Source organism: Setaria viridis, chromosome 5 (assembly GCF_005286985.2).
Source record: "Setaria viridis chromosome 5, Setaria_viridis_v4.0, whole genome shotgun sequence".
Lineage (NCBI taxonomy): Eukaryota > Viridiplantae > Streptophyta > Magnoliopsida > Poales > Poaceae > Setaria > Setaria viridis.
This window is the reverse complement of record NC_048267.2, coordinates 8,513,914-8,537,481: the sequence shown is the minus strand read 5'-3', so window position 1 is coordinate 8,537,481 and position 23,568 is coordinate 8,513,914. Positions and strand designations below refer to the sequence as shown.

Below are 23,568 nucleotides of genomic sequence, written 5' to 3'. Positions count from 1 at the left end.
ATATCATGTTTGTACTTTCATCTTTTTCTGCTCTTCCCAGTGGTACATTCTGAAAAGCTACTCAGGCCGTGAGCGCTCGGGAAAGTGTTCGTATTGGGTCTCCGTTCATTAATCCCAGCCGCTAGAAATGGATCGGACGGCTTTGCGTACCCCTAGGGTGGACGGTAAATGAAATACCGTCCACCCCCGGTCGCCGCGACCCCTCCCGCTGGCGAGGCAGAACCAGTGGTGTAACTGGAGAGAAAATTAAAGGGGCCAGACAAACATTTGCTGGTTTAAGAATTTTGATAATTTGTCCTAATTTTTGGTTGTCCGCCTAAGTATACAATAGGTAGCTATGACTATAATAGTTAATTATGCAACGGCAATACACAAAAGTAAATAGTTTGCAAAAGTGATCAATATACCTTATTCATTTCAATTTGACTGTGCAATTCTTCACTGTATTGAAATGATCAATAATCGAGTCATGACCTTCATTGCAATCTCACTCTCAATATAGAGTAGTCAAGCAATCTCTTAAAAATCCATCTTATATTTTGTTTCATAGCCTAATTTTAACCAATTTCATTGCAGAAAATACACGCTCTGTATGAAACTGGTAGAGTAAGAAAGGCTTTGGCCTAATTTCATAAAGAAAATCCTATGATATTATGAGACAAGAAATAAAATGAAAATAATTTAGGAGATGTACCGATATGGCTTAGGGAAATAGAGCTTGGTTACATTGATTTGAGTTGAAGGAGGAACATCAAAAGCAGGAGGGTCGCCGTGATGTTGCCTCCATTGCAGTCACGCAGCCACAGCCACCAGCTTGCCCATTATCAATGGCGCAATGGCAGTGCAAGATTCCGACCGTAGGCGGAAGGCGATCGGCGAGGATTTGGCGGCCTCGGCGCATCATGAGATTGGAATGAAACGTCACGTGATTAGGTACGTGACTAGGCGTCTGTGTGCGTACGTGCATTGTTGGGCACTAGGCAACAGTTGCTAAAATGCCAATTCGGCTTGACTCCTGCAGTTTTTAACCTGCTACGTGCTGATATGGTCTATGGGCTGAAAGTTAATAGATTTTTTTTTCTTTGTTGGGAGAGGTCATGGCCCGCGCCGGCCCCCCTCAGTTCCGCCGCTGCAGAACGCAGGATGAGGAACACCGGGAGCCTGGAACTCTGTAGGAAGGCCGGACGTCGGACGACGCCGCAACCACGGAGCAGTATCGCTCGCGGTAGGCCAAGGGGTAGCCACCACGACAGCGCCGGCGGCCAGGGCGCCGCCCGCGGCTTCCTCACGAGGACCATGGCCGTCACCGTCGCCTGCATCTGCTGGTCGGGCTTCTTCGTTCTCCAGTCCAGCACGCTTGAAAGCTCGCCCGCGGACCTGTCGCTGACGGCGCTCATCTGCCTCATGGTCATGGGCTCGCTGATTAGCGGCGCCGTCGCTCTCGTCGTCGAGAAGCGCCGCAACACCCAGGCCTGGGTAATCGGCTTCGTCACCGCTGCTCGGGACTCGGGGACTCCATCCATTCGAGGGGGCACGGCTGGCAGAGCAGAGCAGAGCAGCGACGGTGGGGGTAGGGATTTGTGCTTCTGGTAGGGACGGAAGGCAGCGGTGAAGGGCCTATCAACGAGCCAAGGGGGTGCTTCGCAAAATACATGTTTTGTCTATTTGCGTATGTTTGGATCGCGATTATTATCCAACTTAGGAGGTTTATGTAAATATTAGGGGTATATTTGCATATAATCGGATCGAGACTATTGATCGCGATCAAATAAGGGTGCTATTTGTAAAATATTGAGGGTGTTTTTGCAAGTATTCCTGCCAGCGACATGGCACGGAGCGCGGGGGTGGCGCGGCCGACGAGCGCGGAGCGCGGGGCGAGGGCGGGGCGGCGAGGCCCGCGAGAGCAGGCACGGCGCGGGGTGGCGCGGCCGACGAGCGCGGGGCGAGGGCGGGGCGGCGTGGCCCGCGAGAGCAGGCACGGGGCCGGCGAGCGCATGTTTTTTTTGCATGTTTTTTTAATCTCCTTGGGTATTCCAAAGGCATTATGGTGGACTGTGAGCCCTTTTCAGGACAAGATCCCCTGCAGTTTTTCTTAAACACTCTACTTACCAACCCATGCAATCATCTGAAGATTGCATATACCGTCATAAAGTGGTTCAGAGTGGTATTGATTATGAACTGCTTCTATGGAAAAAAATTTGCTGTTCCCCCTTATTTCAGAAATGATTTTGGAATTATGGAACATATCTTTGGTTGGTTGTGAGGCGATGTGATGCTAATTCATTCCCTGAACTCTCGACGTAACGATCTTGAATTGGATAAAACTTCCTTTATCGAAAAAAAATCCATTCACTGAACTTGGCTTGCAAACAAAAGCCTAAGAACTTAGACGGAAGTACGGAACTGAAAGAAGTTGTTATGGAAGTATGTGTTGTCCTGCTACTATGTCTGAACAAGTATGAGGCTTAAGCATTCAAGTGACTCCAACTAGAATTTGATTTTTCATCACAAAAATAGATATAGGTTGCAAGGGGAGGCTGTCGTGATGAGTTTGGTGATGCAGCTGCTACTGAACTTGTTTGCTTCTTGTACACTAGGAATTGACGAGGTGTTGAGCTGTCGACTCATGACTCAATATTAACAGTGTACTCCAGTTGACAAATGGCTTGTTCACAAGAAGGCATGAGTGAAACAATGTCACAGAGCAGGAACCAAATGTTGTCCTCTTTACTATAGTCTGCTTGGACTAGAGGGATTTGGCAGGGGGTTTAGTTCAAATTTGTACTGAATCCCAGTTAAATCCACCAGAGAAAAATGACTGTCTGAAGCTGATCATCGTTCTTTACTTTCAGAGTAAACTTCCCACAGTCAATTACTACTACTGTTCAGTCAGAGCTTCAAGAATGATTACATAAAAAAAAACTAAGGGAATGGTTCGGACTGCTAGATGGGGTATCAGCACCTAGTAAACCACTTCCAGCTTGCGACAAGGAGCGGTCATGAGAACCCTTCATGCTTCCTTCTTCCAAAGAACTTTTTCCTTCTGCAGAAAGACGTCGGTCAGGACGGTCTTGGACTTCAGGGAGTCAAGAAAGTATCTCCTGCGCCTACATTTCAACACAAAAATATCATCTAGTCAACCATTTCAACAAAATTCTTATGATTTTTTCTGTCTGGAGAAAATCAGAAGTAGGTAGTAATAAACAAGTGTGCGACCTCTTCCTTGCCGATCTTCACGGTCTTCTGCTGCAGCGAGCTCAGGTCCGTGACACCACACTCTGCAAGCATGGCGACGCTCGACACGCTGCATGCCGGGGTTATGGAGAGATCATCCATGATCGTGTACGTGGCCATCCCAACGGCAAAACCATTGGGTTTGACATGCTTCATCGGCGAGGCCATTGTCTTGGAGCAAGACGGGCATTTGCTGCCTTTGGCAGCAGAAAAATAGCCACAAGGATGCACGCCGTAGTAGTCACTTTTCCCTTCCAATGTGAAGAACTTGGTGCTCGCGTTCAATGGTGCATCCAGCAGCTTCTGCAAAGGGCAGAGCACGGTGGGGGCGACGGCGGGGCTCAGGTAGGGTTCCTTGCTCTTGCTTGAGATCACGAACTTGCCGTCCAGGTCCTGCACGCTGGCAAGCACGTTCCCGATGCTGTCGACCATGCGCTCCTTGGTGAGCAGGTTGATGTCTGTGCTCATCGGTAGGCCCAGGAGGCAGGAGAAGAACTCGAAGACGTCTCTGCCAGCCTCGGCAAAGCAGACTCTCTGGGCCTTGGTGTCAATCAAGAGCTTCATCTGTAATCCATTAGTGGCCATGGATTCACCTGGAGTCAAGGTTGTTACGATTCCATAGAAGTCACCTTTCACGATAGCAAGTAAGTTAATAGAATATAGGCTTTCAGAATAAGTATTGTGCAAGGGGGAAAAAAGCAGCACTTGATGCAACAAATTGGTTAGTGCCTTCGGTTGAGAAGACGGCTATACTCTGGCTTGAACTTGAACATGAGGCCACTAATTTGCCGGTACCTACAGATAGTTTCAGCGAGTTCCAAGCCAGCTTAGGTTTAGTGTTGTTCTAACTTAAAATTAGAAAAACCAGGGAGTCTCTCCCAATAATCAAGAAAATAAAAGGAGAACAAATTAGTTTGTCAGAGATGTTTGAAGCAGACACAGTGAAACATGACTCTACAGGTTGTAACAGAAAGTGATCTCATGAACTTGAACAGAAAAAACAGGTTGACAATTTCCGAAAATAAGATAAACTTTTGTCTCAAACAAATAAAACTTCAGGTTAGCGTTGCGTGTGTGTATTAGCAAGCAAAACAGAGAAGCATGCTCACTTTTTCTTAACAGTAATCTGAATCCAGACGAGTAATATATTTGTCAGATGCAGAAAGTGCGTAGGGAAAAGCAGAAAGTAAAAAGTCACCGCAACACGGGCCCTCCCTCAACGCCACGACTATATGTCGCGTACGCGACAAATTCGTCGCGCGTTGCCTGAAGTGAAGAACGGACCTGAAGCCAAGGACAAACGCGTGTGGCTCGTGAAGTCTGACACATCTCGTGCGTGTTTGGTTTCCGTGTGTACGTCGGAGATGAGAGAGAGCAGGTACGTACGTTGTTTCCTTTTTTTTATAAAAACCCTTGGGCAAGCTTTATTGATCAAATATAGTTACATCGTTTGATAGGAGCTGAACAATAAAATTAGGGGAATCATCGTCCCAAATACAATTTCTCTAGAAATCATAGCATGTCTAGCTAGCTCATGCGCCACTTGATTTGCTTCCCTACTCAAGTGCTCAATGGAGATCTCTTGGAATCCACTCCAAACTATATTACATTCATCGTAAACTGCAGCAGCTGAATTCGCAGTGAATCCCGCATTCTCCATAATCTCAACGACCTCCATACAATCAGTTTGAACAATCAGCTTATTACCCCCAATATGTTGAGCTAACATTAGTCCCTCCTTTAGAGCAAAAGCTTTAGCCATTGGTGCATCAACTAGATATGGGATAAAAGTATTTGAAGCTACAATCATCCCTCCAGAGCTATCTCTGATAATTGCACCCGTACTACCACATCCCCTGTCCTCGTCAAAAGAAGCATCAATATTCAGCATAATATACCCTTCACTAGGCTTCTTCCATCCTTCTCGTAGCTTGATGCCTTTCTTCATAGCTAGCTTATAATTCTTTGTTAATGAAACAACAGCTAGGCATGATCTTGATGGAGGCTGAACCGCCTCACCATGCGTTAGCTGCCGTCTTTCCTACCACAAGTACCATCCTCCAGTCAAAATAAGCTCAGCGAGTCCCACTTCCAGGCTATGAATCTGCTCACCTCTGTTAATAATATTCTCAATCAAAATAGAACCAGATCGGTCAGTTTGTATAAACGTTCTGATTTTCTCCCAGATGCCAATGGACCTCCAAACTGTTCTGGCTCGATCACACGTGAACATCAAATGTTTTATATCTTCTGCACCATTGCGACACACCGGGCACCCACCGTCGGTATGACGTGCCTGTTTGCCAAGATCGCATTGCACGGCATGAAACCTTGGAGAGCTCTCCAGCCAAAAATTTTAACTTTCCCCGGCACTTGGAGTTTCCAAAGTTTTTTTCTAGACCTGGCAGTTACTAGTGCCGCTACCTTGCATAGCTGCACAACGAGCTCCAAATTTCTTCTTCCATTGACAATGATATGCTGATCTCACAGAGAACAGGCCATTTCTGTTATAATGCCAGGCAACACAGTCATCTCTTCCTGTCGTAATGGGGATCTGTAGTATACGATTTGCATCATTCTCAAGTATAACACGTACCAGATCCTCATCCCAAGATGCAGTCATTTGGTTGATAAGCTCATCTACTGAGGTTACTAAGTTATTCCCTCTTCGTGTCTGAACTTTCATGTCATGGCTGCCCGGTATCCAATTATCTTTCCAGATGTTGATCTGTGTACCATCTCCAACCCTCCAGATGTATCCAGCTTAAAACAGTCAAGGCCCGCTAAGATACTCTGCCAAGTATAAGAGCTACCACTTTTCATCTTTACATTTAGTAACTTTTCATCCGGATAGTAACGAGATCTTAGTACCCTAGCACATAATGAATTAGGCTCTCTCAACAGTCTCCACACTTGTTTAGCCAACATTGCCAGGTTGAAAGATTGAATATCTCTGAACCCCATTCCTCCCGAGCCTTTAGGCATGCACATTTTCCACCATTCTTGCCAATGCATCCTGTTTTTATCATTGTCATCACCCCACCAGTATCGCGAAATGGCATTGCTTATTCCTTTGCAAATTTTATTAGGAATTTTAAACACCATCATCGTATACACTGGGATAGCTTGAGCAATAGATTTTATCAGGATCTCCTTACCACCCATACTAAGAAGCTTCTCCTTCCACCCATTTATTCTAGAGTTCACTCGGTCAACCAGATGACGGAAGCAGTCAGACCGGTCTGCCCCCACCATCACCGGTAAACCCAAATATTTATCACTGAGGGATTCAGTCATAATATTCAGAGCTTCACAAACCTCCACTTTGACATCAACATTGGTATTGTTTGAGAAGAAAATACTTGATTTTGCTTCACTAACTTTCTGCCCTGAATTAGCACAATATCTGTTTAGAATATCAGTCAGACAATCTGCGTTCTTCTTGTCGGCATGCATTAGAATGAGCGAATCATCTGCAAAGAGCAGATGTGAAATAACCGGGGCTGCCCTGCACACCTTAACCCCCTCCAACTCCCCTCTTTCTTCAGCACCCTTCAACATACATGATAAACCTTCTGCCACTATCAGGAAAAGATATGGTGACAATGGATCACCTTGCCTCAGACCCCTTGTAGGTATAATAGTATCAGTTTCCATCGAATTGAATCGGACCCTGTACTTGACTGATGTAACACAAGCTATAATCATCTTTACCCATCTTTGGTGGAATCCGAGTTTCAACATCATTTTCTCAAGAAAAATCCACTCTACTCTGTCATATGCTTTATGCATATCCAATTTTACAGCACATAATCCCCTACTCCCCTTCTTCCTTTTCATTGAGTGTATGCACTCATAAGCTAATAAAATATTGTCAGTAATCAACCTCCCCGGAACAAAAGCACTTTGATGGTCACTTATAATATCTGGTAAAATCACTTTTAGTCTACTTGATAAAAGCTTTGATATTACCTTATAGACCACATTGCATAGGGAAATTGGTCTGAATTGACCAACTTTATCTGGGTTCTCCACCTTTGGGATCATCACAGTTGTAGTGTCATTCCATCCATCTGGGATAGTTGAGTTGTTCACTGCTTGCAACACTTCATCAGTCAGTTCCTCTCCCAACATATTCCAGAAACGCTTGAAAAAAATTGCATGTAAACCATCAGGTCCGGGGGCTTTAAGATCACCAATACTGAAAAGAGCTTTCTTCACCTCCTCCCTAGAGAAAAGAGCGAGAAGAAGTTGATTCATATCAGCCGTTACCCTGCAATTCATATCCCCTAGAACTCCTTGATCAACATCATGCACTTCAGACGTAAAGAGATTAGTAAAATAATCTTTAACCATCATCTTCATCTCTCCGGCATCCTCATGTCTTACCCCAAACTCATCAACTAATCCCTTAACAAAATTTTTCCTCCTCCGAGTCGATGCATAGTGGTGGAAAAAATTTGTATTACGATCTCCATGCTTAAGCCAATTTGCCCTGGCTCTTTGTACCCAAAAGATTTCTTCCTGTTCTAATAAAAGATCAAGCCGCAAGAGAATCTCCTTTTGTGCTGCTATTGATTCATCTGTTAGCGGACCGCGTCTCACTTTTTCAAGCTCCATTTTCAGTTTTTTCATATGGTAAACAGGTTTCTTCAGAACCTCCCGATCCCAAGCATGTAAATCATCGTGTACTGCATTCACCTTCGCCATCAAGCTTGGGCCATTACCCTGCACCGCAGTCCGTACCCATGCTGCCTGTACTATTTCCTCCATTGTTTCCTCTTTTAACCACCTTGCTTCAAATCTCCTTGGTCTTTCTTCTTGGAGGAACTGGACAGAGGCGCCATCTGTGTCAACAATAAGTGGACGATGGTCAGATTTGACCATCTCTCCATTTTTTAGTTGAGCATCTGGAAACGAAATATTCCACTGTGCATTTGCTACTCCTCGATCCAACCTCTCTCTGATTCTCCCCCGCTGCCAAGTAAAAATATCACCCACAAATCCAATATCCGCTAGCTCGCATTCCATAAGAGAATCCTGGAATGCTTGCAACTGAGTTTGTGATCTAGTTCTACCTCCTTCCTTTTCATGGTGGAAAAGGATCTCATTGAAATCTCCTACAGCCAGCCATGGAATAGACGTGTTATCATGCAAAGACTGTAAAGTCTCCCATGTCACGTGTTTATGATCCCATCTCGGCTCTCCATAAAAACCGGTTAATCTCCACACCACATTACCTCTAATCTCCACGTCAATGAAGTACTGAGAGACATCTTTACACTGAATCACAGTCTCCTTCCTCCACAACATGAGCAAGCCACCACTTCGTCCATCACTTTCATTAATTAAAAGGTGATCACAACCCAATTTTCGCTTCAACTTTTCTGCCTTCACTCTACCCAAATGCGTTTCAGACAGAAAAAACACATCTGGTCTCTCCCGCTCCTGGATTTCCAGAAGCGCACGAACTGCCCGGGCGCTAGCAAGGCCCTGGCAGTTCCAGACCAAGATTTTCATTGTGCCCGGTCACTCTCCTCGAAGGAGAGCGCCGATCTTGCAATTGGGTTATCCTGGTTCACCTCCCCACCATCTTCACTCCTCCTAGGCCTTTTCTTTTCTTGTTCTGCTATCGGACTAATGGCACCGTCCTTCGTAGTTGGGTACTCCAACAACTGTGCTTGCACCGGAGCCCCCCCTGTCCTTATGTGCTCTTGATTATCTTCTGTAGCTACTTCTGTTTCTTCCGGTATGTCCATGTCCTCCGATCCAGACTCCATCCCCCTCCCGCGGCCAATACCTCTGCCTCTACCTGTCCCTCTCCCACCACTGCGTCCTCCACGGTCATCCCTCATCATTGTTCCTGTCATAAACGGAACTCTCAACCAATCCCCCCAATCACACGTTTCTTTTGGATGGACACCATCTCCACATTCTGTAACCTCATGGCCTAAGCAACCGCAAAAGAAACAGAAGTTTGGTAATTTTTCATACTGTACCAGGCATATCATCCGTTCCTTGAGAGTTATCGGCACCACTCGAACTAAAGGTTTCTTTAGATCGATCCAAACCCTCGTGCGCAAATACAGAGTGTAGTTGATTTTTCCGTCATTCACCAATAGCTTGATGATTTCCCCCACTTTTTTTGCGACCTTCTCAGCTAGCTCTTTCTTCTTCATCAACATCTCCGGGACACCATGAATTCGTGCCCAGATTGGGATCTTATCCAGATTATATGACTTCACATTTGAATAGCCATCATATTCTTCCATAACTATGGCTGCACCTCTAAACAGCCAAGGCCTCCCCTCCATGACTCTCGTCCAATCGCCGAGGCAGTGGAACTGGACTACGAACATATTCGGTTCCCGTGCCTTGAAAGTCACCTCCTTCGCTGCCGCCCACGCGTTCCTCAACGCGCTGAATAAAGCTGCATGGCTGAAGGGCTTCGTCGTGTGAACCCTAAACAGGGCAATCCACCGAACTTCTTTCACCAGATCCTCGAATTCTCCAGAGAAATCAAGATCTTCTTCTTCCTCCCCTTGTAGTTTCATCTCTCCCAGGTGCTTCTCCAACGATGCCACTCCTCCCCTTGTAGTTTCATTTCTTTTTTTATATTTCTCTTTCTATTCTTTTGTTTTTATTTTTCCTTTTTTCTCTTTTATATATTTTTTATTTCCTCCCCTCTCTTTTTAATACTAAGTTTTCTCATTCCCTTTCCTCCCTTTTCATTTTTACTTATTTTCTTTGTTTCATTTTCCTTTTCCTGTCTCTTTGTTTCTTGTTTTATTTTTCTTTCTCTATTCTTTTCTTTTTCTTTTTTCTTTCTTCTCTTTTATTTATTTATTTATTTATTTATTTATTTATCTATTTTCATCCCTTCTAATTTTTTCATGGTCTCTTTTCTTTTCGTTTTTTCTTCTCTCTTCTTCTTTTCTATTCTTTACCATTTCGTGGTTACACCTTTTTTCTCATTCCTTTTTATTTCTTTTTTATCCCTTTTATATCATTTTTCTTTTTATTATTTCAGTTCGTGTTTTGTTTTCTATTTTAATTTAGATTCTCTTCTATATATTTCTTCTTCTACGTAGTTTACCTTTCTTTTTTTCATTGATTTTATTTTCCTTTCTACATTACTTTATTTATTTTTACTCCTTCTCTTTTGTATTTTTAAGACCACATGTATAGTTTTTAGTATATAATTTCTTCATTAGTGTCGGATTTAGTGACTCGCAGTCCACCAAGAGTTTACCCAGGTGGTAGAAAGCATGGGAGATCGCAAGATCAAGAAACTTGAATGGTAACACAGAGACGCAACGTTTAGACAGGTTCAGACTTCTAGAAAGTAATACCCTACGTCTGTGTTCTGGTAGATTGTATTGCTGGTATGAGATGCGATGAATTGAGGTACCCTCAGGAGGTGTCCCTGGCCACCTTATATAGGCTGACGACCTAAGGTTACAATCGGATAGGATCTAATCCTAATCAGTTGTTACATGGAAAGCAATCTGAGTCGGACTACAACAAGTATCCCGCAATATCCAGGCAGAATCCGATCGCCCAGCCTTCAAGATCGTGCTCCACACATCTTCATGTCTTGGCCCGCACGGCGTGGTCAGACATGCCCACCTGTCATGACCGACCAATATCCTGGTTAGTGAGGACCCGTGGGTACCCTTATCCCTTAAGCCCCCGAGCAATGTGGAGTTGAACAAGAGCCTGACGAATACGCAACGAAGCTTGTAATGCACTCGACTGAAGTTGCAGTATCATCATGGTATCATCATAGTGATGGAAAGGCTGCGTGGTACTCAAAAAAGGAAGAAAAATTGAAACTTCCACAGGCGTATGACCAAATGCGCATTGTTATGCGACTGCTGAGCTCCGGGATGTCTGGCATCCTGTAGATCGAAGGGAAGCACATGGAGGGCGTTGCAAGACGCACTCCATATGGAGTATCCCCCGAGCATTGAAGCGATTGAAGTAATCGGTCCAATGGTTAAGAATCTAATGTATTGTTTCCATCATAAAAGGGATCCAAATATAGCGCCCAGCCCCCGAGCGCGAGGACTGGTGGAGCCGCAAAGGCATGCCAACCTGAAATAGGTGGCTAGCCCCCGAATGCGAGGACTGCGGAGCCGCGGAAGCACGCCGACCTAAAGTAGGCACCCAGCCTCTGAGCGCGAGGACTGGTGGAGCCGCATAGTCAGGCCTACCTGAACTAGCCGTACTGCTGCAAAGCGCGAGGACTGGCAGAACCACGGAGGCATGCCGACCTGAAGTAGGCGTCCAGCCCTCGAGCGCGAGGATTGGCGAAGCCAAGGAGGCACGCCGACCTGAAGTAGGCATCCAGCCCCCGAGCGCAAGGACTAACGGAGTTAAGGAGGCACGCCGACCTGAAGTAGCACGCCAACCTAAAACAAGTGCCCAGCCCCGAGCGTGAGGACTGGTGGAGCTACGGAGGCATACCGACCTGAAATAGGTGCCCAGCCTCCAAGCACGAGCACTGGTGGAGCCAAGGAGGCATGCCGACCTGAAACAGGCACCCAACCCCCCGAGCGCGAGGATTCGCGGAGCCACAGAGGCACGCCGACCTAAAATAGGTGTCGAGCCCCTCAGCGCGAGGACTGGCGGAGCCACGGAGGCACACCAATCTAAAATAGGCGTCCAGTCCCCCAGCACAAGGACTGGCGGAGCCACGGAGGCATGCCGACCTGAAATAGGCGCCTAGCCCCCGTTAGCGAGAACTGGCGGAGGCACAAGGATTGGGCATCCAGCCCTTGAGCGCAAGGACTGGAAAAGCCAAGGAGGCACGCCAACCAGAATTATGCGTGCAACCCCCCTTCACGAGGACTGGTATAGCCAAGGAGGCACGTTGACCAGAATTAAGCACCCAGCCCCCGAGCGCGAGGACTAGTGAAGCCAAGGAGGCACGCCAACCATAATTAGGTGTCCAGCCCTTGAGCGCGAGGACTGGCAGAGCCAAGGAGGCACGCCGACCAGAATTAGGCGCCCAGCCCCTGAGCCTTGGAGCTCGACGAGCTAAGGAGGCACGCTGACCAGAATTAGACGTCCAGCCACCGAGCCTAGGAGCCGAACGAGCTGCGGAAGCACGCGAAGTCGCCTCCCGCACCTAGCCCCTGAGCCTAGGAGATCGGCCAGGTGGTAGGAGGTATGCCGAGTCGTCTGTGGTGCCTAACCCCCGAGCATGGGAGCCGAACAAGCTACAGAAGCACACCAAGTCGCCTCCCACACCTAACCCGCGAGCTTGAGAGGTCGGCCGGGTGGCAGGAGGCACACCGGGTCATCTGTGGCGTCTAGCCCTTGAGCTTGGTAGCCAGACGAGCTGCCGAAACACACCAAGTCGCCTCCCACACCCAGCCCCCGAGCCTGAGAGGTCCGCCGGGTGGCCGGAGGCACGCCGAATAGTTTCTAAGCTGTAAAGGACAATATAAAGATTATGTAGCATAATGTAGAACATTTCATAATTGAATAACTTAGAGTTTATTCAGCGTTGAAGTAAATTCTTGCGCATCCTACTCTTGGAGGCCATGTAATTTTCCCGAGTAGTTAGCCCATTACATTTAAGCACCTGATCCTGCCAGGGTGTTGCTGAGAGCGGGCCCAAGCATGCTTGGCAGGAAGCGACACATGAGGGCTAGGCTTCACAGATTAATGTGTGTGCTACCTGAGTACTTTAGCAACTGTTAAGAGAGACGGACAAGCTGCAAAGCAGTCGAAACTATGCGAAAAACCGAAAGCATGCGCTGGGCACTTGTTGGGTGCAGCTCCGACTGCCCGTTTAGTGGACGGACCAAGCTGTATGAGCAGTCGGGGTATGATCAGGGTGGTCGGCGAAAGTCATAGAGACATAGGAGAATCAAGGCGTGTGAAGATATACGGAAGCCGTAAAATATTTAATTGAAAATAAGACTTAGCTTGATTCGTGCCGAGTCAGAGTGATCGGGCAGCCGATGATCATCATCTTTGTCATGGTGGTCAGCCGATAATTGTTGATGAACTTAATGTTGAGTCCAGGTGGCAGCAGCGCGTGGAGCTGTAGTTGGGGTCATGGGATGTCGCTGCCGAGTCGTGAAGCTTAAAATCGAGTCGACCCGGTGCCCATAGCTGCATGGAACCTGGCCTACCAACAAACACAACGGCTACCCTGTAGTTGAGCGTGAATGAAGATCGCCTGCTCGTTGCTTCTCACAACATGCAGCATCATGACGGTAGCAGTCATGCACAGAACAAGTTAAACGAGAAATTGATTAAACTAATCCTCGTGAAGGGCAAAAACAAGAAACGGATTGCATCGGTAGAATAAAAATTAAAAAAAATATAATCCTCCCTCCCTGTATGTCGGCCGATGCATGCAACATAGGTGCACCGATCCACCTTGCACACTCATATACGCCAGCGTCATTGATCATCGTGGCGGACCGACCGCCTTGCACATCAAATTAGCCGGGGCAATCGATGTGCATGCGTATGCCGACGTGGGAAAGTTCTCGACCAGGGACGAAGAGCTCACCCGATTATATCGGAAACAAGAGATATAACATGTGGATCAGTTAATCAGAAAATCAGATCCATCTGATATAGAACATTGAGAATGACTCACCCGATCTTTGAATGATAGCCAACAAATTTGCTGGGTGGGTGGGTGGATTTCTTGTTGTCGGGGAAGATGATGTCGGGGCGAGATGTTATCGAGTTTGCTGGGGAGGATCTCGCGATCACCCCTACCTAGCGCACTAACTGTCGGATTTAGTGACCGACAGTTCACCAGGGGGTTACCCAGGTGGTAGATTTGTAGGCGGGCGAGATCGCAAGACCAAGAACTTGGATGGTAACACAGAGACATAAGGTCTAGACAGGTTCGGGCCTCCGGAGAGTAATACCCTACGTCCTGTCTTCTGGTGGATTGTATTGCTGGTATAGGATGCGATGAGTTGAGGTGCCCTCGGGAGGCGTCCCTAGCCGCCTTATATAGGCTGACGACCTAGGGTTACAATCTGATAGGATCTAATCCTAGTCGGTTGTTACATGGAAAGAAATCTTAGTCGGACTACAACAAGTATCCTGCAATATACGGGCAAAATCTGTTCGCCAAGCCTCCGAGCTTGTGCTCCACGCATCTTCATGCCTTGGCCCGTATAGCGTGGTCGGGCGGGCCCACCTGTTAGGACCGACCAGTATCGTAGTCAGTGGGGACCCGTGGGTACCCTTATCCCTCTGTGTGTTCCTCGAGTAGCTATCTTATCTCAACTTTGTAATAATTTTTCTTTTTCTTCCTTTTATATTATTTTTCTTTTTCTTGTAGATACTTATATCTTTCATTGTGATTGAACTATTCATCAAGATTATATTTTTTTCTTTTTCCTTAAATATTTTCTATCTGTTCATTATGATTGAAGTAATCCTTGGCACAACATAATTTGATTGTGCTGTACAATATTTTGTACAATTATTTAGGTAACGATATAGTTCTGTTTATCATATATGTAGAATTATTTATTTGCATGTTGAGCCATACGTTCAAGATGCATACCCATTTGTTCGCGTCATTTGATATTTTTGTTCTAAGTGTATAAATACTTTGTTCTGTGAGTTTCTATAATTTGTTCGAGGTACATATAGATATTGTGTTCCGTTAGTCCATATAATTTGTTTGATGTACACTACTGTTTTGTTCGGTCAGTTTGTATAATTTATTCCGGGTGTATTTATTTTTATTCTTTAATTCATATTGTTTGTTTGATGTATACTGTTGTTTTGTTCCGTTAGTTTATATAATTTCTGGATGTATTTATTTATTATTATATTATTTTCTATTTTTATTTTTAAATTTTTTATTGGTGATTACAATATATCAATTTCATAGTATTTTATCCTTTAATTTTCTGTTGATAGTAATTTTTTTATTTAGGTGTATTCTTTTATTCTATGAGTTCATGCAATTTATTCGATGGCACAACTTTTTGTTCTAAAGTTTATATAAATTGTTCTAATTTATAAATTGTTGTACTGTGAGTTTGTATAATTTATTTATACTATTTTTTCTATAATTTCGTATAATTATTAGACGTGTATAGTTGATTTGTTCTATAGGTTCATATAATTTGTTCTATGTGTATAGAAGACTGATTTGCCCTTTTCCATCAACCGGCTCAATACACAGTTAAATTTAGCAAAAATAGCGCAGGAGATTAGATTCAAACTCGTGACCTACTAGGTGGGACATTGAAGCTACCAGTGCACTACTCAAATATTCGTGATGTTCAATATTTTGTTTCATATTGTACCTTTTTTGTTCGTCATGTTTAATTTTTTGTTCGCAGGAAATAGAAATTTGTTTGTGGTGCTCAAGTATTTGTTCGCATTAGTTAGACCTAATTAATCCGTCTGTTAAAAAATATTTTTTAAAATATTATCCAAACATAGTCAAGTGGGTCCTATTTTGAAAATCTCATCGTAATAAATATATTGGTGTAACTAAACTTTACTTTAGATATTCTGTTTAGAAGGTATGACTTTTTTATTTTTTTAGATTTGCATGCATGTGGGTTCGCAGTCATCATTTTGTCTTTTTTGCATGCATGCATGCTCTCTCCACTAACTTTTGCATGCATGGTGCTTTTCCTTTCCACTAATTGTTGCATGCATCCATAAAGTGGGAGGCCCTTCCGCTAATTATTGGGTTGAAAGCGACCCACCAATCCATGCGCGCGCGTGGTGGACGGACGTGCTAATTAAAAGGTGACAAATGCAAATTTGTCGCCTCTAGCGCCGTATAATCGCGCCCCTTCCTCAACCCCTAAAACCCTGATGATGCTAACGTGTTCAATCAAATTGTGTAGAATAGGACCATCGACTGAGTGGATAGGGCGATTGATCGCCAACAGCGTCGACACTCATGCTGATTAAGATTTAGACGCTCAAATCTAGGTAGGGCAGATTTCATCTTCTTGAGTAAAAAAGAACCATGAATATCAAAGAGACAATTCCTTATTTGACATGAGAAAAATTACTGATCCCTTTCTTGACCCTAAAAAAATTTAGTTCCATATTTGACATCAAGTTCAACTTTCATTATAGGACACTCTGTTAAATGCTCTGCGAAAAGACAATTTTATCCCTGTAGGTCTCACCGCCCTTCTCTCTCCTCTCCTCCCCTTCTCTCTTTGCTCCACACCGCAGCCCTTCTCCCTCCGCCCGGCCGCGCCTCCCCCGTGGCTCCACACCGCCGCCCTTCGCCCAGCCCGTCCCTCCTATGGTCTGCAAAGAGCAGCACGCCCTCGTCCTGCAGGAAGAAGATCTGGTCGCCGCGGACCACTCCGCGAGCGCACACGGCCCTGGAGCACGGCCGCCCCATGAAGAGCGCCTCGCCGTCGCCGCCTAGGGTGCTCACCTCCACCCAATGCGATGACCTGAGGTCCGCCCGGAACACGGAGAACCGCACCGTGGTCTCGCCGGGCAGGAAGTGCCGGCGGACCATGAGCAGCGCGCCGCCGCGTGACCTGACGAGGTAGCGGACCTTGGCACTGGCCAGGCAGGGAAGCCAGCTCTGGATGACGCGCTTCACATGCGAGACCACCAAGTTACCGATGCTAACGTCTATGCCGACGTCGAAGGCGAGGAGGTCCTCGTCGCCGGTGAGGGCGTACACCTTGCCGTTGGCGAAGGCGATGTCCTCGTACCACCTCCACCGGTCGTGCGTGCTCAACAACCACGAAAAGGTGTCCAGCAAGCAGAGCGCGACCTTGGCGAAGTACTTGCGGCCGACGATGGCGGCAATGAGGCCATCTGGGCACACGACTGCTTCTACACACGGACAACGCTTTTGTCTCTCCATTCGGAGGGCCCGTCCTTGGGAGCAGGCTCGTTCCCAATCTCGATAGGCTCGTGCCAAGCATGGATGCCGAACAAGCTGGGAAGCAGCCTCGTCTTCCCCGTGAAGGGGCTCGTCAAGCGAAGAACGCCGTGGACATCGCCGCCGCCATCGTTGAACAGGAGCCAGTCGTCACACGCGGCGCCGCGAAAGGCGGTGCTGGCGGTGGCGGTTTGGGCGGAGGGCGGGCTGCACGCGTCGGCAGCCACGCTTCTCCCCTACGCGGCACGCGACCAAAGGTCGCGCCTGGCGGCCGGCTTCCTCAAGCTCGAGTCCCGGCTAGGTGCGCCACCGGCGACCTGGACGTGGAGAGGCGCGGCCGACACTGCGGCAACGAGGAGGAACTGGGGAGGCGCGGCCGGACGGAGGGCGGCGGTGTGAAGCAACGGGGGAGGCGCGGCCGGGCGGAGGGAGAAGGGCCTGTGCGGTGTGGAGCAGAGGAGGAAGAACGGTAGTGGGGGCTATAGGAGCAAAATCATCTTTTCACAAGGTATTTAGTGATTTCTGGACGAAAAACCCAACAGAGCGTAGAACAAAAGTTGAACTCGGTGTCACTAGTAGTTTTTCTAATGTCAAATAGGGAATTATCTCAACAACAAAAGTATTCGATGGTGAGAAGGACGCCACATATGGATGAAGGGAAACCACTCACGGTGTGGCCTATGAACCGTTGCTGAACCGGTCGGAAGCTGCTGGCGCTGCCGGGGAGGAAGATGAAGGCGACGAACGCGACGGTCGCCGCGGATGTGTTTCGGAATCGTCAGGTTGTGTCGTCGAGTTTGGGATGCTCCTCGTTTCCAAAACTTCTGTGGGCCGAGGCCCTGTTTACTTACGCCGTGCCAATTTGCAGCCCACCTAGCCCAAGGGCGTCTATTTCATGCTAAAGTCACGATGAAAAATTCATTCTCATTAAAATGCCGTATCAGCATTGTGTTTATGTGGCACACGCTTCAGCTTCGGTGCCATACTGCCATGGTACGCGTCACCGGGATGGGGATGGAAGCGAGTAAGCGACACGGTCGCGTCCCGGCGTCCGTGCGGCGAATGAAGCGTCGTCTGGGCCTGGGAGCAGCCGCCCGTCGGTCAAGCGTGCATGTCCAGCTGCAGTGAAGGCACGTCCTACCTCTACCTGCCATCGATGCAATGCAAGCTCATCTTTTCATCTCCCAGTAGACCATTAAACCTCGGGCTCATCTCACTCTCAACCACCCACGAACCTATCCGGACTGCAGCTATCGCTTCTCGCGCTTGTGAAGACTCTGAGATGGCAGCGAACCCTGCCGCTCCTCTGATGATGAAGCTCCTCGTCGACACCAAGTCCCATCGCGTGCTGTACGCGGAGGCCGGCAAGGACGTCGTCGACTTCCTCTTCTCCCTCCTCGCGCTCCCCCTCGCCGCGGTCACCAAGCTCCTGACCACGGGCGGGACCAGCACCGCGGGCGGCTCTGTCTCACCGCTTGACGACGGCGCTGCTGCCGCCACCACCGCGGTGGCCACCAAGCTCCCGGCCGCGGGCGCCATGGTCGGCTCGGTCGGCAACCTCCACCGCAGCGTGGAGGCGCTCGACGCCGGCCACGTCTGCCGCCGCGGCGCCAGGGACGCTCTCCTCGCGCCCGCCGTCCTCCATCTGGCCCCGGCAGCGCCGAACGGCCGCCTCCTCTACAGGTGCAGGGGCTGCAGCTGCTCCCCGGGCTGCTACAACTACGCCACCGGTGTCCGCGGCACGCCGTGCCCCGTGTGCAAGGGCGAGATGGCGACGGAGGTGCAGCTCGTGGAGCCCGAGTCCGACGGTGGCGGCGCGAAGAACCCCGCGGCAGCGGCTGCGGGCGAGGGAAGCGGCGGGGGGTACGTGCGGGACATGGTGACGTACATGGTGATGGACGACATGACGGTCGCGCCCATGTCCACCATCTGCGCCGTCACCGCAATCACCGCCCTCGGCGTCACCGACATCACCGGGCTGCAGGCCAAGACCGTGGAGATCCGCTACAAAGAGGTGATTTTACTTTACATCTTGACGAGCATTGGATTTGCGTAGAGATTAGCGTGTGTTCTGTGCATTCTGAAGTTTTTTCATGCGTTTTGATCCATGGGCAGGGTTTGGCGTTGCTCAAGGCGTCGCTGCAGTCGGAGACGGTGCTCACCGACGTCTTCCTTGGCGCGAAAGGTGGTGGTGGTGGTGCACGAGCTTAATTTAGGGGCTCCTGAAGCGCAGTTGATGTAGATGATGAACTTCTATTCCAAAATTCTTTGAATTTTGGCATGCTAATTGCTAGTGGTCGCATGTGCGTTTAACGTACTATGCGTTTAGTTTGAATATTTGAATTTGGAGGAATGCCTCTGATTCTTAGAGTCTGTTTGGATGCAGGTTGCTAAGTTTAGTACCTATCACATCGGATGCTTGATACTAATTAGGAGTATTAAACATAGGGCCTGTTTGTTTCCATCCTCCTAAAATCTTATCTCCTAAAAAGTGACTAAAAACTGCCTAAAGTGCCAAACACTCCTCCTAAAAAGTGACTAAAATCTTTTAGGAGGTCCAAATCTTTTAGGCCCTCACCCCCTCCTAAAACCGACTAAGGCCCCGTTTGGAGAGGGGGTGCTAAACTTTAGCACCCCACTTTTTAGCACCTTTTAGCACTTGGGCTCCCAAACAGGAGTGCTAAAAGGGGTGTGCTAAAGTTTAGCACCTTCATTTTCTTTAGCACACCCAAGGGGTGCTAAAAGGTGCTAATGAGTGCTAAAAGTGGTCCCAAGCTTATTTTTTCCCCTGCTGCCCCCCTCTCTCTCCTCTCCACTTTTCCCCAAGCCAGTCATAAATGAGGGTAATGTAGTCATTTCTCACCCAATATGCTAAACTTTAGCACTGTATCCAAACAACCCAAGTGCTAAACTTTAGCACCCTCAAATGGAGTGCTAAAGTTTAACACTGTGCTAAAGTTTAGCATTGTGTATCCAAACGGGGCCTAAAATCGGTTCTGGACACTCCCTACCCCCGCACCGACGCCAGATCCACCCGCACCGCACCCACCCGCCCACAGGCCTCTCTCCCGCCCGCCGCCTGCCGCCGCCGCCCAGCTCCCACCGCCTGCCGCCGCCGCCGCCGCCGCCCATCTCCCTCCGCCCGCCGCCGCCGTCCTCTCTCCCTCCACCCGCCGCCGCCGCCCTATCTCCCTCCGCCCGCCGCCGCCGCGCTCTCTCCCTCCGCCCGCCGCCGCCGCCCATCTCACGCCACCCGCCCCTGGAGTGAATCCCCCCGCACCCACCTACCCATCTCAGCCCAGTTCGGGTGCTCCGCCGCCGAAACCCCGCCGACGCCACCCGCCGTCATCCAGTCCGTGAGCAACTGCTGGGACTGCGGGGTGAGTTTCTTCGCTCTCCTTTTCTCGATCTACGATTCTTCCTTCCTATTCATGAATGAATTTCGTGCGCAGGTCGATTGCGCCGTCCCCTCCCCCGATTCGGCCGTGCCTGATGGACAGGTACAATTACAGGGACTTCCTGTCTCAAGGCACCTCCTCCGCTGCCACCAGCTTCCGCAGATCCTCGCCTGATGCGGACGAAGATGACCTCACCCCATTATTTCCGCCGACGGCCCCCTCTCTGTCCGCTCCCAGGCAGCACTTGGAGCATTTGGATCTCAACTCACAAGCGGACTTCTACTCCGATATGCAGTCCTACCAAGAGTACCTTCAGGGTGATGAGGCCATTTTTGAGCAGGCAGTCCCTCGTCGTGCCCCTGGAGTGAATGTGCAAGCAGCCGCCGGCAGAGGGCGTGGTCGCGGCAAAGGTTTGCTCGGGGGTAAAGTTGGATTTGGACGAGGTCGAGGCAAACTTTCTGTTGGAGGGAGGTGGTAGCCGTGGTGGTCGAATTTTGAGAGTAGGACGTGGTGAAACTTCAACTGCAGGCCACGGCTATCTGAATCCAGTGAATGTTGATGCCGGCGAAGAAGAACAGGGCATGGCTCCTAAAACTCTCTCTCAGGTAAATTGCTTCCCCCCTCTGAAATATTCTCTCTAATATTGTTGCTTTCCATTTCCCTTGTATGAAATGTTGCCTCTAAAATGGTAGTGAAATGTGTTGTTGCTATTTTATTTTTGAATTGTGTGTCATTGCAATGCTTAGTGTGATAATTTCTTTTCTGCTATAGAATCTTCATGACAAGGCCGAATGGTCTGAGGAAAATACACATTCTTATTGTGAACTTGCTGTTGAGGAAATTCGGGCAGGGAATTGTTTTAAAGGGGCAATGACACGTAGAGGTTATTGTAACATGAAAAAAGGAATGCTATTAAAGACTGGATTCAACCTTACTATCAAGCAACTCAAAAACAGGTGGCCACAGTGTAGGACTTTGTACACATTTTGGAACATGATGCAAAATGATACAGGTCTAGGGAGAAGACCTGATGGCAGTATAGTAGCATCAGCTGAGTGGTGGGATAAGGCACTAAAGGTAAGCTGTTTGATATGTTGTCTAGCTTGTACTGTTTTTGCATATGTAGCACTAGGTTCATTTTTTTACTTACTGATCATATGCTTAACTGATATACAGGGAAAAAGTGAATGTAGAAAGTTCATGTTTGGTGTACCAACATATATTGGATACCTTGAGGAAATGTTTAAAGGACATTTAGTGGATGGAGCAGCTTCTGTCATACCAGGTTCATCAACTCAAGAGAAGGGAGGTGAGGAGGTAGACTTGGGTGATGATGAAGGTGAAGAACAAGAGGAAGAGGAGTTCCTGGCAAGTCCCTTGAGCAGTGGCAGCCGTAAGAGAACAAATAGCTTATCTAGCACAGCCACAAGCCCAAACAAGAAGAGTAAGAGCCCAATGGTGAAGATGTTCCAGGGGCTTCTTGCTGAGTTACAAGTTTCTAGGAATAAGGAAGAAGCAACAATACAAGAAATGGTTAAACAGAGGCAAGATGAATTAGAAAAAAGACACCAGTACAGGCAGCTTGAGTTGGAAAAGAGGCACTACCGGAGGGAGATGGAGAAACAGAAGGAGTTGGAAAAGAAATAGAAAGAAAAGGATGACATAAAGAGGTGTCTTTTGTTGGTCAAGCAGGCTGGGGCTGGTCCCACATCAACTGAATTTGGCATAGCAACAAGATTGTTTCAGCAGGAGTACTACAGAGATGTGTTTGACATGATTGATGATGAGGAGGAGAAATTGATTTGGTTGAGGAAGACATGGAATGACATGGAATGACCTCTATGTCTTTCTCAACAGAGATGTTTCTTTTGTTATGTCACTTGAACTATTAATTTGTGCTGAACCTTTTATTAATTTGTGCTGAACCAACTGTGGTGTTTAATTTCTGATGGACATGTATTGAGGTGTTGAATGAATGTGTGTCTGCCAATGCTGTGAATTGTGCTATTTCATTGGGTTTTATTGCTGTTTATATGTCTTGTACTTTGCTGTCTATATGCTATGTATATTGCTGTCTATATGTCTTAACAAACAGTACTAATTTGCTTGCTTGTTTGTGTTGTTGCAGGAAGAAGAAGAATGGGAAGAAGAAGAATGGGATGAAGAGGATGATGACAGAGAGGACTTTGATCAAAGAATACAATCCTATATGATGCATTGTAGGAAGAAGAGGAGAAAAATCTTGACTATTGCAGCTGCCATGTTGGGTATGTATCACTTCGACACTTATATGAACAAAGCAGCTCACAGATTAGTAACAGAGAGTGGATTTGAATGGGTAATGAGGACACTAGGAAATAGCACATCTTGTTATAATATGTTTAGAATGAGTCAAAATTTGTTTCTGAGGCTGCATAGTTTGCTAGTTGAAACTTATGGATTGAAATCAACTAAGAGGATGTCATCAATTGAAGCTTTAGGGCTGTTTTTATGGATATGTGGGGCACCTCAATCTCTTAGGCAAGTTGAAGACCGTTTCACAAGGTCACTAGAAACAATTTGTAGAAAGTTTGATAAAGTGCTAGAGAGTGTGAACAAGCTAGCAGTTGACATCATTAAGACAAAAGACCCTGAGTTCAATGTTGTGCATCCTAGGTTGCAAAGCCCTAGGTTCAGCTCCTTCTTTGACAATTGCATTGGAGCAATAGACGGTACTCATATTCCTGTAATAGTGCCAAGTACCCAAGTAGTACAACATATGGGAAGACATGGGTTCACTAGTCAGAATGTCATGGCCATATGTGATTTCGACATGAGGTTTACCTTCGTGGTGGCTGGTTGGCTTGGGTCAGTTCATGATATGCGGGTTTTCAAAGATGCAATTGACAAGTTTGGTGACAAGTTTCCACACCCACCTGAAGGTAATGACTTAGATTGCATGCATTTTACTATTATTAGAACACTAGGTCTGCGACTCACATAATTCATGTATTATGAATGCACAGGCAAGTTCTACCTTGTTGACTCGGGTTACCCAAATCGACCGGGATATCTTGCACC

The 23,568-nt window shown here is 47.4% G+C and overlaps 2 protein-coding genes across 2 annotated transcripts; one reads left to right on the top strand and one right to left on the bottom strand.

Annotated features, from left to right (window-relative positions):
- Positions 1-3,010: 3,010 nt before the first annotated feature.
- Positions 3,011-3,819, bottom strand: LOC117855982 (uncharacterized). Its single transcript, XM_034738389.1, has 2 exons — positions 3,206-3,819; positions 3,011-3,101 (listed from the first exon to the last, which is right to left on the bottom strand). The coding sequence occupies exons 1-2, from the start codon at positions 3,817-3,819 to the stop codon at positions 3,011-3,013; spliced, it is 705 nt and encodes a 234-aa protein (XP_034594280.1).
- A 14,573-nt stretch (positions 3,820-18,392) lies between these two features.
- LOC140222772 (uncharacterized) lies at positions 18,393-19,321 on the top strand. The gene is made up of 2 exons (XM_072293908.1): positions 18,393-19,124; positions 19,226-19,321. The coding sequence occupies exons 1-2, from the start codon at positions 18,393-18,395 to the stop codon at positions 19,319-19,321; spliced, it is 828 nt and encodes a 275-aa protein (XP_072150009.1).
- Positions 19,322-23,568: the final 4,247 nt, after the last annotated feature.

Bases quoted from the DNA above. Each gene is read 5' to 3' on its own strand.
- LOC117855982 (XM_034738389.1), bottom strand. From the start codon at position 3,819: ATGGCCACTAATGGATTACAGATGAAGCTCTTGATTGACACCAAGGCC. The intron at 3,102-3,205 runs GTTTATTACTAC...ATGTAGGCGCAG, and splicing joins AAGGAAGAGGTCGCACACTT to GAGATACTTTCTTGACTCCC.
- LOC140222772 (XM_072293908.1), top strand. From the start codon at position 18,393: ATGGCAGCGAACCCTGCCGCTCCTCTGATGATGAAGCTCCTCGTCGAC. The intron at 19,125-19,225 runs GTGATTTTACTT...ATCCATGGGCAG, and splicing joins TGGAGATCCGCTACAAAGAG to GGTTTGGCGTTGCTCAAGGC.